This window comes from Clarias gariepinus, chromosome 4 (assembly GCF_024256425.1).
Source record: "Clarias gariepinus isolate MV-2021 ecotype Netherlands chromosome 4, CGAR_prim_01v2, whole genome shotgun sequence".
Classification (NCBI taxonomy): Eukaryota; Metazoa; Chordata; class Actinopteri; order Siluriformes; family Clariidae; genus Clarias; species Clarias gariepinus.
The window spans coordinates 9,712,752-9,729,050 of NC_071103.1; the positions used below are offsets into that span (position 1 = coordinate 9,712,752).

At 36.7% G+C, this 16,299-nt stretch overlaps 1 protein-coding gene across 1 annotated transcript; it reads right to left on the reverse strand.

The window, feature by feature from the left end:
- Nucleotides 1–1,070: 1,070 nt before the first annotated feature.
- slc50a1 (solute carrier family 50 member 1) lies at nucleotides 1,071–13,001 on the reverse strand. Its single transcript, XM_053495501.1, has 6 exons — nucleotides 12,796–13,001; nucleotides 9,263–9,340; nucleotides 9,015–9,138; nucleotides 8,618–8,779; nucleotides 3,084–3,203; nucleotides 1,071–1,909 (listed from the first exon to the last, which is right to left on the reverse strand). The coding sequence occupies exons 1-6, from the start codon at nucleotides 12,861–12,863 to the stop codon at nucleotides 1,802–1,804; spliced, it is 660 nt and encodes a 219-aa protein (XP_053351476.1). The 5' UTR covers nucleotides 12,864–13,001; the 3' UTR covers nucleotides 1,071–1,801.
- Between the last annotated feature and the right edge of the window lie 3,298 nt (nucleotides 13,002–16,299).

Below are 16,299 nucleotides of genomic sequence, written 5' to 3' on the forward strand. Positions count from 1 at the left end.
ATATATATATATATATATATATTTTTTTTTTGTATAAGATTCTTAAACAAAATAAAGCATGTATAAAAACCATTTTTCTTTCTTTATTTATAATCTATACCATTCTATAGGGCTAAAACTAAAGCATTTTATAAGATGCTGGTACCACTAGTTCCCTTCTTTTTATTGGCCTTGTCTATGTGTACACCCAACAGTAAATATGCACCCCTGTCAGTCTCTAACTCAAACCTTTTGGACTTGAGCAGATGTACTGGAGTGACATGCCAAGAACTCCATCTGCGCTCTCTCACCTTCGCACGAATCGGTTGTTTTTCACTCCTCATTCCACGCCTTTCTCAGATTTTGGTGGAAGGTGAAAGCAGTCTGGACTTGTAAATCTGTACTGCTGAATACTGGTTTATGCTGCTATTCTTTGGGAATTTCTGACTGAGTTTCTTAATGCCACCAGTCCCAGGATAGGGGATTCATAAATGTCATCATTAAATCCGCTTTGCTGTGTTGATGACAGAGCAGATTTACTAAGCAGATACTTTAATAGAGGCTATCAGGGTCTGGCATTTGTGCAACATTATACACACAATACAGTACCAGGATTCAAATATACTTAGAGTACTATAAGACAAACTCTCTAAAGGCTAGTGTGGAAAAAAAAACTTGTGCAATGTGTTTTCGTTTAGGAAATTTTTACCCTTATAGTAAACTAATCATGACGATTCATAAAATACCCCAGCCAATTAGTAGGTTCTTTGCCTTTTTTTTTTTTGGCATCTTTAAAACAATAGCATGTTGTTCAGTGACTGACTAAATGTCCCACACAAGAACACACTAATATAAACTGTTGCAAATCAATCTAGGGAGTCAATATTCTTCTTTAGGTTTTGCTTAAGTGCCTAAGCTCTTGGCACGTCATGAAAATATAAACTAAGTCACACCCAGAGATCAGGGTGTGTACATGTTTGCTTCAACCCAAACCAAACACACCCGATAACGTTATTCATGGACCAGGGGTGTGTCAGATTTAAAAAGCAAAAAGCTGCCAAGCATGAGTTTTTACGTTTTGTTTTAAAAAAAAATTAAAAATCCTTTTTTCATCTGGTCCTGTATATACCTTATACCAGTATATACATTTAATAAAATATATACATTCATCAAAGCTTTGTGTAGGTCCTCCACCAAAACAGCCTCATTGTATTAAGGCGTTAGCATGAAAATTATGTATTCCAGGATTAAAGCAATAGAAATAAATTGGCAATTAAAAGGCTTGTTTAAAAAAATATATATATAATAAAATAATAGCTGGGGAAAAAAAACGCTTCAGGATGTCAGAATCTAATTTGGAGATAAGACTGGAATTTCATTTTAATGCTTTTATCTGTTAGCAAGCACAACTCAAGTTGTTGTTTGTACATTTAATGGAAAATTAAGGGTCAGAGGCTCGGGGAAATTTGCTGTCCACATATCCATGTTTTTTTAAATTGGAGTCACAGTGCATACAGACACCCAGATATGTTTAAATGTTACTCAAAGTGGCAGTGTGACAAAGCTTAGAGATGTACTTTTAAAACTTCCAGTTAGCCCTGAGTTGAAATACGGATTCTCTCTGGATTGTTTGAGCAATAACAAGTTTGGGGTAAATTTGAATCGGCTACTACTTATATTAAATAAAAAAATAAAAATAAAATAAAAACCTCATACACAGATGGTATAAGGTTAGGATTGTGATGCAAGATGTGGCATGGGATTTAGGTTAGACTGGCCCAGGGAACAGGGCTAAGGCACTCGGTGACTTAATTGGATCCGTTTAGACCTGGAGGGGTTTATATGGTGGCTTGTCGTGACTAGCGGAGTCAAACAACCTGAAGAGAAGAAAACGGATGAGACTTGTCACAATACCTGGAGTGTTGGGCACCTGAGAAAGAAGAGAAAGAATTTAAATATTTCATAAACGTTTTTGATTGTTACAGTAGAATATGTCTGTGATGCTGACATGAAGTATCTCAAATTTGATGATGTCACTTTAAAATATAACTTCATCATTCCAACAGCTACATCATCTTCCCTGTAGAAACCTGAGAGAATTTTAGCCATTATTTGTTTTGCTGTTTTTTATTTTTATTTTTATTATTATTATTATTTTATAAACATATATAGGGCTCGGAATTGTGTAGTATAAAGTGACATATTCTAGAACATAGTAGAACCCTGGCAACATAATGGAACTAAATTTTTGTTCATTATAACCAACTACTCAAAATGACTTTTGCTATGACTTTGAAAAAAAAAATTGATGGATCACAAAGGCAAAGAAAAATCACAGACACACATGTTGTTTATGAAAAAAATTTGCAAAAATAATATGCTAATCTTAAGAGTTCTACATTTTTACACGACATTCCCATATTCTGGTAGTGATAAATTTTACAGTACCCTTACAGTAATGATAACCTTTGTTTTACTTGACATACCCAAAAACCCAAATAAACTGTTTATAGTCTGAAGTCTCTGTTAACACACACTGGTAAGACTTCCATATACGCCTGTTTTTTTTATTATTATTATTTTTATCGTCATTGACCTATGCTGTGTTGCCGGCAGGTATTCAAAAAGGTTTTTTTTTTTTTTTTTACATTCCTATAAACTTAAGCTGAATGCCTGAGGAAAAAAAAAACACTTCCAAAAGATGACTTTGTCACTTTTGTTTACTGCAGACTGCTTGATTGTGGTTCTACTATAACAATATATATGTGGCACACATGCCTAGGAGAGCTAAGAGACAAATTCCTTCATCATCAAAAATCAGGACTAAAAGATATTCCTAAAAAATTATCCAAAAATATATTATATTTAATATGCCCTATATCTATGTTTAACATACACGATACTAAAGCTATTTAACTTGAAAGCATTTCAAAAAAGCCGTGCAAATAACATAAGATGAAAATAATTAGGCTTTCTTTAGACCTACAGAAATGATGTTCGCCGAGACCGAACATGACACCAAGCTCTTCATCTTGTTATGTTTGTCAAGGGCATTTTATTGCTACAAATGTCTAAATTGAATTATGTAGGTGTGTTTCCTTTACCATAATGTAGTAATCTCCCAGCTGAAGGCCATACAGAGTCCAGGAGGTGGATGTAAAGAAGGTAGCGACAGTGAGGGAGAAGGACAAACGCTCGACTGAACGGGAACGTATTATCTCCAGCTGGAAGAGACACAGAACATAATGGAATAATGGACTAAAATCTGTTAATCGCCTAAAGGCTCTTAGATTTAGGATGTTGACAAGTTTCAGTATATCTCTTACTCTCTCACACACACATAAACACACACAAACATTCAGTGAGAGACAGACAGAGAGACACAATTTCCCAGCACATAAAGACATGGATACTCACACAATGACATGAAAAACAGGAAGAAACAAAAAGAGGGAAAAGAAAGACAGGAAACTAACTATGGATTTGTGTAAACGGAGCACTGGATCAAAAACACATACAATAGAGGGAGACAGAAAAGAGATACACAGAGAGAGAAAGACTGAAACATTGTTCGGGGACGGTACTTTTTGTTTCAGTCTGTCTGCTTTGTTCCACTGCCAAACAACCACATTTATGATCATGAATAGTACTGCTTGTATGACACTGATGATAAAGGGAAACAGCTAAATGCTCATAGTAATAAATTAAATGTAAAACACACCTGCCTGTTATAAAATGATTGCACCATATGGGAAGGAAAGCATAAAAAAAAATTCTCATTGTTATGCTTTTTAATGCTATTTTTTTTTATTCAGCAAATAGGTAGCTACAAGCCACTGCTGTAGTCGAAAGCACTCACACTGCTGGGAGAAACTGCTCACAAATTTGTCTTGATGAGTGCGACAGATTGCAGCTCTATTCAAAGGGATAATCTCCCAGCAGTCGTCTTCGTCAAAAATCATCTTGTTCCTTTTTATATTTGCTGTCACTGGGTTACATGAGGAAATTGAAATCAGGTTTTTCATAGGCTAAGCCTAGGGTTGTAGTATACACTTGGTGGAGAGGTATAGTTTAAATGCATCTGTAAATGAATACATAGACTTATGATGGGTTTCATCACAAAACGTGATAAATTTCATTTAGGTTAAAAAGCTAAACTTTTTTTTTTATTGTTCTTAAATGTTTCCTATAATCATTAACAATCTTTTTAATAAAAAGTCGAATAAAAGTAACTTTTGACATTTTTTTAATTTACTGACAGTGACTCCCTACACAACACAACCAGACAGATTTATCAATTGTGACAAAGCTCTGGGATTAAGATTTATTGCATATTTAAAAAAATAATAATAATAAAATAAAATAAATCACTCTACTAGGATCAAAATAATTTTGACACAATATTTTGGAATTGGTGCTTTTCAACACGCTTTTAGCACCCTTCTTTACCCATTTATAATACGTTTTGCATCTTCTAAAAAAACTGCCAGAATAGATTTATCTCATTTTGCAATGAACCCCTTCAAATGTATAATGATATTCTAGTGCTGCTGTTTGTTTGCCCTCTCTAGACGTTTAATTCCATCAAAAAGATCTAATGTACTTCAAAAGACAACAATTGGTCTGGGTCACAGAAGTTTGATCATCATCAATGTAAGAGCCGGAACTGTGATTCCAAAGAAGCCCTGTTATGCCTGGTTTATATTTTTATATCCGTGTATTTGTGAACACATGCAGGCGTTGTGTGTGGGAGGTCTCATAGGTGTCTGCCAACATACTTGCATGTAACAAGTACATATCCACAAAGAGACAGAAAATGGAAAACATTAAATTAACGGTTTGCGATTCATTCCAGAATGAATGGAAAGAAGAAGTGGCTCAATAAATCTGATTCCCAAGTTCTAACTCACCAGTGAAATGCTATGAAATATTAATAATTACTTTTTAATTAATTATAAACATTAATTAATAAACATTTATGTAATGCTCATTTTAACTACTGCGATTGTTTAAATAGTTAACCAACATTACCTGAAACTATCTATTCAGTTTCATCTTATTACTAGATACAGAATAATATTACTGTACATAAATACCAATTTGGAACTTGGGGGAACGAACACTAGTATATTATTGAGCGCTTGCACGCAACATTTACTCATAAACCCTGTTTCAGCATCGTTGCTGCAAATGAGAAAGCAGGACTTTCTGGGTTCTAAAAGGATTAGTGTTTCAAACCATGTCTGATGTAAAAAACATTTCTTTCGTTGGAAACATAAGACAGACAAGCCAGTGAATCCTTAACGGTTCTCGGTTTACTGTAACAGTACCACCCAAGAGGTCAAATGTAATGCTGATCATGTTTAACATCTTCGCAAGCTCATACAACTCCATCAACATATGGAAAGGATTTTTCCATATAACTAAAAAAATTTTCCCAAAACCACAACGGTTTCAGTGGATTCATTCATTTTCCATTTTTTAGGTTATAAATGCCAGGATTTTGAGTCTGGCAAGGAAATGTTGTCAGTGTTGTTTCTCAAAAGATTATGATAAAGCCGTCTCTAAAAGCCAGATACTGGGCAGAAACTACAGAAGGAAATGAGGATCTGATGGCTGGATGAACAGTTTGACTGGTAAGTTCTTATAGTATATTTATTAGTAGCAGGCCTGGTCTTGATTAGTGTATGAAAATGTTACCTGTCAGGAATATAAATTATTTTTATCTTCGGCCCACTAATTTTATTGGCCATGCAGCTTTGCCTCTTTCCTGATATTTACTCCATCACCACTGGTACATTTCACTGTTTCTGTCACTCCTGTGTTTACTACAATCAATTCCAATTCATTGCACTGAAACTGTTGCTACGCTTACTGCGGGCTGTCAGTCATTCTGCGTATTGTCATGGCAACATGCAAAGCTCTATTCATCTCTATCAAAGCACTTGTCTAATCTAGTAAAATCACACCAATTTTTTTTTTATAATAATTACACTATCAAAGTATAGTGGTATTTGCCATTCATCTCCTATTAATGTTCATAAATTAATTTTAAAAATATAAAATCCCACAATATTAGAGGATCTTAACAGAGAATAATGGTGACACGACTTCTTTCCGAAGCACTGTTCAATATTAATGCTTTGCCCTTTTGAAACACCTCAGCTACTGCTCTGTCTCTTCATGCTTCTGTCCTACTTTTAGCTATTGTGTTGCATTACCTCTCTTTTTTTGCACAGCAGGAAGCATGGAAAAAAAACTAAATTAAAGCTGACTTGAAGACTTTTTCGACTGTAAAATCTGGGTTAAAGAATACAGTACAGCCCCACTGAATTCTCCTGATCTGATTTACTATATGCACAGGCCATCTCATTTAGGAATATGTTCTCGTTCACGTAACTTATGCAGATACAAGCTACTTTTGATGTTTACTATAAAACATCAGAGAAACAATGGGGAAAATTGTGATCTCTGTGATTTTCCACTTAACATCATAGAAAGTTCTGAAAATAACATTTCAACAACGCAAATAGCCAATCTGCACCACCTTGGTGAGCAGAAAAGCATCTCGGAATTCATAAAAAGCTGAACTTTAAGTTGGATGAGCCACAAGAGCAGTAAACATCAGGTTTTACTTTTGTTAAGCAAGAAAAAGATTCTGAGGGTATACTGGGAACAGACTTCTAGAAACTGGATTTTCTAGTTTCAGTGTAGCCATAGATCCCTGTTCTTAGCTGAGAAGACTGGAACTCTTACTGAATACTAATGTATTAGGTTCGAAGTGAACTTTCAAACCAAAATGAAACTTTTCAGTAAGTTAGATTTGTATGATGCCTGCACTCAAAATTTGTAAGGAAATGAAATCAAACATAATATATAGCATATGCTCTGGTTTTTACACTTGTAATACCAAATGTGCAATATGAGCAAAAAGGTTATGAACACCTTACTCCCACGCCCATATGTGCTTTTTTTTTGAAGAGTTGTGTTATAATAATCTCCACTCTTCTGGGAAGGCTTTCCACTAGATTTTGGAACAAGACTGTGGTAATTTGTGCATTTAGCATTAGAGAGATCAGGCATTGATGTTGAATGAGGAGGGCTAGAATTCAGCTGGCATCCCATTTCATCCTAAAAGCCATCAGTTCAATTCAATTCAATTCGCATAGCGCTTTTAACAATTGTCATTGTCGCAAAGCAGCTTTACACAATCAAAAGAATTATTTACGCTTGTATGGAATAAGTATGAATAAGTATGAATGTGTATGAATCAAAATGGTCAGATAGTCCCTGATGAGCAAGCCGAGGGCGACAGTGGCAAGGAAAAACTTCCTGAGATGGCAATAGGAAGAAACCTTAAGAGGAACCAGACTCAACAGGGAACCCATCCTCATTTGGGGGAAACAGAAAGCAGGAATTGATCTGCATTCATACTGTGGCAAAAGTCACAGCTTTGTGAAGGTCTCTCAAGTGCTCCTGCTACAACTTTGACAAAACCGTATCTTTATGGTGATCGATTCATGGACAGTGGCATTGTCATGCTGGATCAAGTTTGAGCCTCTTAGCTCCAGTGAAAGGATATTTCAATGCTATAGCATGCAAAGGCCTGATAAAAGTGTAAACTTCCAACATTGTAGCAACAGGGAAAGAACTACAATGGGCTTTGATGGCATACTTAGTTGACATACTTTTGGCTTTGGAGTGTATGTTTATAGTATATTTGATTGAAATATGTGTTTTTCCCACCTAGCCAATTATCATGGCACAGTTAAATATTTTACTTAAAATATAAGTTTTTAATTCCTCAAGTAAAAGTAGAATCATCTATTTGAAATTTGAAATCTATTATGAAATTTACATAAGCCTCAAAAGTTACAGGATTTATATTAGCTCACAATACCCTTTTAGTAAAAGTAAAAGATATCTCTCTCCCTCTCGAATGCAAACATGCTGTTTTTGCTGCCATCTGCAACTAGTTTTGCATTTGATTTCAATCGTTTGTTACATAATTAGACGATATCAAAGTAAAAGCATGTCACGCAACTACGCATAATAGTCAGCAGGAGGTGAAATTCCCACTTTAAATACTACACACCACTTTTAAGTAATGCAATGCCATGCTGAAAAGTAGTTAAATACTGTAGATTTGAGCAGAATAAAAGTCAAAAGTATCCGATAATAAAACTTCTCAAGTAAAGTACAGATATGTGAAATATATACTCAAGTACAGTAACGAAATAATGTACTTAGTTACCTCCCACCTCTGAAGTTACGCACAATTAATTCATTAATAAGCTAAGTTGATTGAAATTAATTGATTTAATGTTTTTGATGAAAAATTCGAAAATATTTTTTCAAACATTCCTTCAATTAATCATTTTTATCAAAAATATAGAAATAAAAAAATGGTTCAACAAGCGCGGTGCATATGGCATTTTGAAGCTCCCAGCTGCTGCTAAGAGAATGGAAAAATTGTGCAAAGCTGTCATCAAGAATATTTTGAAGCATCTTAAACATACGTCCTGATTTTTTTTTAAGCACTCTTCACTCAGTGAACATGTGTTATTTTATAGTTTTGATGTCTTCACTGTTAAAATATGTGAAACAGGTTAAAGAAACTGTGTAGATGTGTGATTACCAGGTCAGCGAGCGGTGACAGGTACATGGTGATGGTGAAGGCGCTGCAGGCCAGGCCCAGCTGCGAAAGCTGTGTGTTTCCCGGAGGAACAATCATGCTGAAATAGACCCAAGATACACACAACACACATACCATGCCCAGGGTCTGCACAAACACATTCCTCTGGGAGACAGACCCACACAGACACACAAAACAATCCAAAATTTATTTGAAATACTTTCAAATCCAACTGCATGTCTAAACAATATAACCTGGGAACTGTTTACTGCATTTTCTGTAGAATACCATAGAAGTGTTCCTTTGGCACCAAAGCTTTCGTTATAAGCAACAGCCATTTATGCCATTTATTTGTTGTGAAGAATAATTATTATTTGGCTTCAGATCTTATTTTACTCACCCTCTCTTTGGCATAATGGAAGTAGGTGACGATATACAGTAACTGTAATAAGGCTCCAATGGAATTAACAAGCATCAATGTGCCATCGTTTTTCAGCACCCCGTAGTACAGCCAGCCTAAATTACTGAATACATACAGAGACACTGTAAAGCGCCGCTGGTGCTTTTTTTATGTAGAATGCAAAACTGATGTGCACACATGCAAATGGACACACATGGAAAGATTCTAGTACATTTGCATGCACTCACTTTAAGCAGGTGGTGAGGAAAGGCAGGAACTGGACACTATCTGCACTCTGTATGGCTCTCATTTTCTTTAAATCGGTCCTGCAAAATATTCACACATATACACAGAAGGACTCGTCAGATATACAGCGAACAGAAATATGCTGACTTTGGTCCAATCCATCTGATTAATGACTCTGCTTAAATTGTGGCTCTTCATCATGAGGCAATAAAAGTTATATACTTTTTTTGCATATTTGTTGAACTGACAAGTTTGGTTTAGGAAAAGACTTCAGAGGCATTTCAAGCTCGTGCCTCCTCACAGTAGGGAAGTATGACCTGCATGACTTTGATTGTCCCCTTGCAACATAAGGGTAGAAAAATATAGTCAGGGGACAGATTATTCCTATCACATCAAACCTGATTTATTCTTCCTTCTGAACGTTGTCGGAGGTGTGGAATTTTGAGCAGAGGGAAGCAATGCATCCTGGGGAGTGAGAAAATTCACTGATTCATCTTTATCCTGGATCAGGTTAGTAGTAGATCAGCAGCCTATCCCAGGAACCCTGGGTGTTTGGTGAGAACACATCCTGAATGGAATGCCTGTCTATCTCAAAGCACACACATTCACACCTAGGGGTAATTTAGCATAATCAGTCCAGGAATGTCTTTTAGGAGTTTGGATGAAGCCCAATTGTACAAACAGTAAACCAAGTTTAGTGGCCGTTGAAATAAATGTGCAGACCCTTAAGCTGTTATGCAGAATGAAATGATCCATTTAACTGGATGGTCTGTAAGTAAAGAATTAAATAACGTACAAAACTAAATATCCCGCTTCTGTCACAGACAGTTGCTGACATAAATTTCAATTCAGTAAATAAAATTTTACAGCTGTTGTTTAGACCAGATTTCCTCCCTTGCTGCTCATAGTTGTCATCTATATCGCATTATCCCATGTACACGGCCAGGAGACTTAGGGCATGAGACAGGGTACACCCTGGTTCGGCTGCCAATCCATTGCAGGGCGCACGCACGCACACACACACTCTGTGCACACAGTCCCGAGGAGAGAATCAAACCCGAACCCTGAAGGTGAATGTTGCTTTGACCTACAGAAGGAATCATCTTAAACTACACTTGAGCCAATAAAGTATTGAAGTGGCTTTTTCAAATGCCAAAGATTCACTCTAAGGGAAAATGGTTTGAGAAAACTCAACAGTGGGACATATTGGCACAAATGCATGAGATATGCTGAGGGAAAAATTTAGGATGGTATCAGTTCAGATCAGGGACGCTGAACTTCGGAAAGTATTGGAATTGAGGCGACAAGGACATTCACAAAAATATTTTATCATATATAGTTTTTATACAAGTTATATTTTAACTAATACAGTGGTGAGACCAGCGATGCTCTACGGCTTAGAGACAGTGGCGCTGAAAAAAAAAAAAAGGAGGCAGAGTTGGAGGTAGCAGAGCTGAAGATGTTATGGTTTCTTCTTGGGAGTGACAAGGATGGATAGGATCAAGAATGAGTTCATCAGAGGGACAACCCATGTTAGATGTTTTGGAGATAAAGTCAGAGAGGCCAGATTGAGGTGGTTTGGACATGTTCAGAGGAGAGATGGTAAATATATCGGTAGAAGGATGCTGAGGTTTGAACTGGCAGGCAGGAGGTCCAGAGGAAGACCAAAGAGGAGATTTATTGATGCAGTGAGAGAGGACATAAAGTTAGTTGGTGTGAGAGAAGAAGATGCAGAGGATAGGGTTAGATGAAGGCAGATGATTCGCTGTGGTGACCCCTGAAAGGGAACAGCCGAATGACAAAGAAGATCAGCTGAGGTAAGCAAAATAAGGCTAATTATCATATCAGAGAGAAATAAAAAGGCCTTGAGAAACCCAGAATATCGTGCTCTAGTATAGCTGAACTATAACTTTTAAAAGATGAACATAACCCAAGGTAGCAAGGCAAGCTTTAAAAAAATAATAAAATTACACCCAATATGGTTTTGGATTTCTCCGAATATAAAGTGCAGGCATATTGTCACAGTGCCAAGATGATTCATTGAATCTGAAAGGCTTCTTATACAACATGGAGTATATAAGTGTAAAAACATTTATTTAGACAAGAACATTTTTTGTTGAATTTACAGGGTATCCATCCATCTAGTAACCTCTGTAGTCCAACTAGGGACTGTGGAGGACAATGGCGACCACTGAATTCATTAAGACCATGGGAGAAGTTCCTATCTACATTCACATGCGCATTTGGGAACGCCATTTACCCTAATCTGCTTTGAACTGTGGGAGGAAAGCGAAGTACCTACAGGAAAACCACCAAGCACAGAGAGAACAAGCAAACTCCATGCACACAGACCCCAGGGCAAGAATCAAACCAGGATTGTTTATTGTGAGAGCATTCTTACAGAATGTTCTCAGGGCCCTATATTCCTTAGTTTTCTGTTAACACACACTAACCATCTTATTCTGTTCAAGACAAATATGACCCATCTCACGACAAATTATTTCCTGAATATTATCCAGTTTATTATATTGGAACAAGGCTTCTAAATTAATGGTTATCATTTTATGTGGTCTCTAGAAACATTATTTTCAGATTTCCATTATGTGTGATATGGATAGGACCCTAGAACTGTGGATAGGGAACTCAGGGAAATTAGGATCCTGTCATGCTTCCATTATGTGCCATATAAATATGGCCATCATGTGAACCTGGGGACATAGGGATGACCCTTATATTTGTAAACACTGACTGAATCAGTCTAGGCGGCACGGTGGCGTAGCGGTTAGCACTGTTGCCTTGCTCCCCGATTCCCACCTGTGGATGCCCGTCTGTGTGCATGTTCTTGCAAGGAGTTTGCATGTTCTTGCATGGGTTTCCTCCCACAATCCAACAACATACTAATTGCTGTTCCCAAATTAACCGTAGTGAGTGTTTGAGTGTGTGTATGTGTGTATGCTCTGCAATGGATTGGCACAACATCCAGGCTGTACCCTGCTTCATGCCCTCCACAACCCTGTATGCAGGACAAAGCGGTTATTGACAATGAGTGAGTAAGTGAATCAGTTGTCTATCAACTAATTACGCACAACAATGCTTAAGTGTGTTTAGAATTATGCGCACTTTATATGCTAATCACAGCATTGTGAGTCTTTTATCTCCAGGTGTATTCACTTTAAACAAAACCCTTAAACCCTTTAGTGGAAAGTTTCACAACAACTTAGGTTTCCTTGTTTTTTTGCTATTCTTACTCATTTTGAGTTGAGGAAATAACAGTAAATAAAAAAGTCATACAGGAGCTTACAGCTGTTGAAAAGGATGTGACTAACAGTGTACATCTTATTTATTTAGTAAGTCTGAGACATTTATGAGTTTAGTGTTATCTATAACAAGTTGTACATGTATACACAAATCCCTGCTTCTATTCATTATGGCCCTATGGCTCGGGAACGGAAGAGAGTTATACACATGCTGTGTTCATTTCTCTCTGAATGCTCTAAGAGTCCTACAGGAAGTAAATAATAACGTGGCAGCTTACAGTCCCGTGGAGAACATGCCGATGGTAAACACGATGCACGCCCATGATAACAACTGCAGAAAATCCATAGAACGAGAAAGATTAGTAATAATAATAATCCTACTTTATTATTAATTAACGTTTACACTTTAACGGTGTAAAGAATATGTGCAAACAACTAAAGCTCTGTGCACCGTTGACGTATGCACACTTTATTTCCGTGTTTGTATCCGGAGGCTGCACATTCTGTGCAATTTGATTGGCTACTGAACCCGGAAGCAACCCGACCACACAGCCAATGGAGAACTAGTTCTGGAGTCTGACGTGTACCTGTAGCGCGGATAGATTTACAACAAAACAACAGCAGACTGGTGTTTCTTTTAAAGTTTATTATTTGTCACTTTAGTTTATTATTAGTGTCTTAATTTACTGTTACATATCAGATCTCACAGTATTTTCGACTGCACAGCAAATACACTTTCTATTAATGCGCACATGGTAATACAATTTCGTTTCCATAGCAACAGCTGAGTCCCAGGGACTTGTATATTGGACTCCATATAATCGAAGTCTAAAAATAATCTCAATAATAATAATAATAATAAAAAATTCATAATGATAATTTTAGTCATTTATTTTTGTCTCTGTAAAGCTTTTGGGAAAAGAAAATCAGGAGATGACTTTACAATTTTGCTATGTAATTTACTCACTCTTCATCTATACTGGTTTATCCTGTATACAGGGTAGTGAGGGGGGCCTTGAGCTTACCCCAGGAGACTTGGGGCACGAGGCAGGGTACAAACTGGATGAAGTCCCAATCCATCGCAAAGCACACAGACATACACACACACACACACACACATTCAATTAAAACCGGCAATTTGGGAACGCCAGTTAGTCTAATCTGCATGTCTTTGGACTGTGGGAGGAAACTGGAGTACCCGGAGGAAACCCACCAAGCACAGAGCGAACATGCAAACTCCATGCACACATTTCTTTTTACTTGTTAACTTCAAGGTAAAGAAATAAATTAGAGCTATTATGATGTAAGTGATAAAAAGGAACTACCGTCTCTCACAAATGTTCTACCAAATTAAATGTAACCATAAATAAGTAAAAACTATATAGTGCCTATTGACAAATTCATATATTTAATCAGGCCGGCATGGTGGTGTAGTGGTTAGGATTGTCATCTTGCAGCTCCAGGGTCGAGGGTTCGATTCCCGGCTCAGGTCTGTGTGCATGCAGTTAGCATGTTCTCCCCATGCTTGGTAGGTTTCCTTCAGTACTCCAGGTTCCTCTCACAGTTCAAAGATATGCAGATTAGGTGAATTGGCATTTCCAAGTTACTTGTTGTGTGTGCTCTGCGATGGATTGGCACCCTGTTCAGGGTGGTCCCTGCCTTGCGCCAATACACACAAAAAAAACTTCCCAATGGTGTTTGACTGACGGTACTTATATAGTTACCTAGTAACCCAGTGTAAGAAACTACCCAATGATGGAAACTTCAAAGCACTTGTGCAAGTCATTCTGGATAAGAGTGTCTGCCAAACGCCTAAAGGTAAAAGTAAATCACTATAATGTAAGACTAATAAAACACTTTAGAATGTGCTGTTTTTTTAAAAATAATCAAGTACAAGATGGTAAAGTAACTTTTGATTACCGTGATTTTGTTTATTTTCCTGCCACAGCCCACTATAGCTTACATAATCATTTATATTTCCTAATTAGTATATTTGTGTTGTACCAGGCCTATGTGTACCAGCAGTTGGTAGTAATATGTAAATGTTTGTGTAAATAATTCAGCACATCCTGGCTACCAGAGTCTTTAATCACTTTAAAGCTGGAACATAATTTTATTGGACAGTCACTGAAAAACCTCTTGTTTAATTGTATTTTATTTTTAATTTGCTATTTTTACCATTGTTCGGATAAAGGAGAATTTTGGGGTTATTCTGGGAGCAAATGAGGAATACACCTGGGATATAATGCCTATGCATTGCTGGGGGTGTTTTGTAGATGGAAATAGATAGAAACTTCTAGAAATAAAACTTACAGTAACCTGGTTGCCCCAGTGTGTACACCACTTAACTAAAACTTAATTAAAGAACATTTTGCTTGTAAACAAGCACTTAATCTTAGTGGATAAGAGTCTACCACCTTCGAACAGCATGATTTGGTCAATATTTCCTTACAAAAATCCTCCAGAGCTGGCAAATTGTAAAAGAATCCCCTGTGCAAAGCCCTCTTAAAGTTATTCCACCGATTTTCAATAGCCTTTAGATCTGGTCTTTGACCAGGCCATTCCTTTATTGACTTGGATTTGTGCTTTGGGGCTTTACTGTGCTGGAGGATGTAATGTTTTTTTTATCTAAAGCTTTTGTGCCAAAAGTTAATTTCAGCCTTTATTCATCACATATACTTTACTGCACAATGAAATTCTTTATTCTTCGCATATCCCAGCTTTGTTAGTAGGCTGGGGACAGAACGCAGGGTCAGCCGTTATACGGCTCCCCTGGAGCAGACAGGGTTAAGGGCCTTGCTCAAGGGCCCAATGGCAGCAACCTGGCGGAACTGGGGCTCAAACCATCGGCCTTCCAATCATTAACTCAAAGCTTTAACGGACTGAGCCACCACCATTTGCACAGAATAGGTACAAATGGTACAATTTGGAACAATTTATAAATTTTGACTAGAACCCTGCTAAAAAGCAGCAAAGATATCAGCACCACGCTTCACCGTGTTCATTGAGCTAACTGTCTTGTTTTTGTGTGCCAAACATACCTTTTAGAATTAGCTATTGTTACTGAGCGTTTAATGATTATAGGTCTCTCTGTAGCCACGTCAGTAAATTTTCACCTTGGCCGATTCATTGTTTTTTGCAACATCACTGCCCTATTGACATCTAATGTTAAGTTATTTTGTACCTTTCTCCTAAACATTTAGAAAGTAGGATCCTGTACATGCATAAGATCTTGTGGACTATGGGTTTGGTATTGGATAAAACCAATAAGATGTCAAGAATGACCAACAGAGACAGCTGATCTTAGGGTTAATCAAAATTATTTCAGTGATGACAGGTGTGTAATAATTATGTATAAATACAACTGGTTACTTCTAAGCACAGCCATGTGACTTATTATAAAAGTGTTTGCACTGCAAAAAATGACATCTTAGCAAGTAAAATATTCTTTAATCTTTCCAAACCTATGTATAATTTCTTGAAATAAGTTTACAACAAATCAAACATTAGATTATTAAGCTTACTTCTAGTCAAATGTTACTGAAATTGCAAAGGAAAAACATCCTTGTCCTTTCAGCAGATAATTTTGTTAGTTTTTAGAAATGTATTTTTTAAAGAAAGCAAAACTATCTGCCAATAGAACAAGAATGTTTTAATTTGCAGTTTTAGTAACATTTAACTAAAAATAAGCTTAATAATATTATTTTACAAAAGTGTAAAGAAAATTAGCTATAAATCGTTTGTTAGGATATAAATTTTATGACACAGTAGCAAGCGAAATA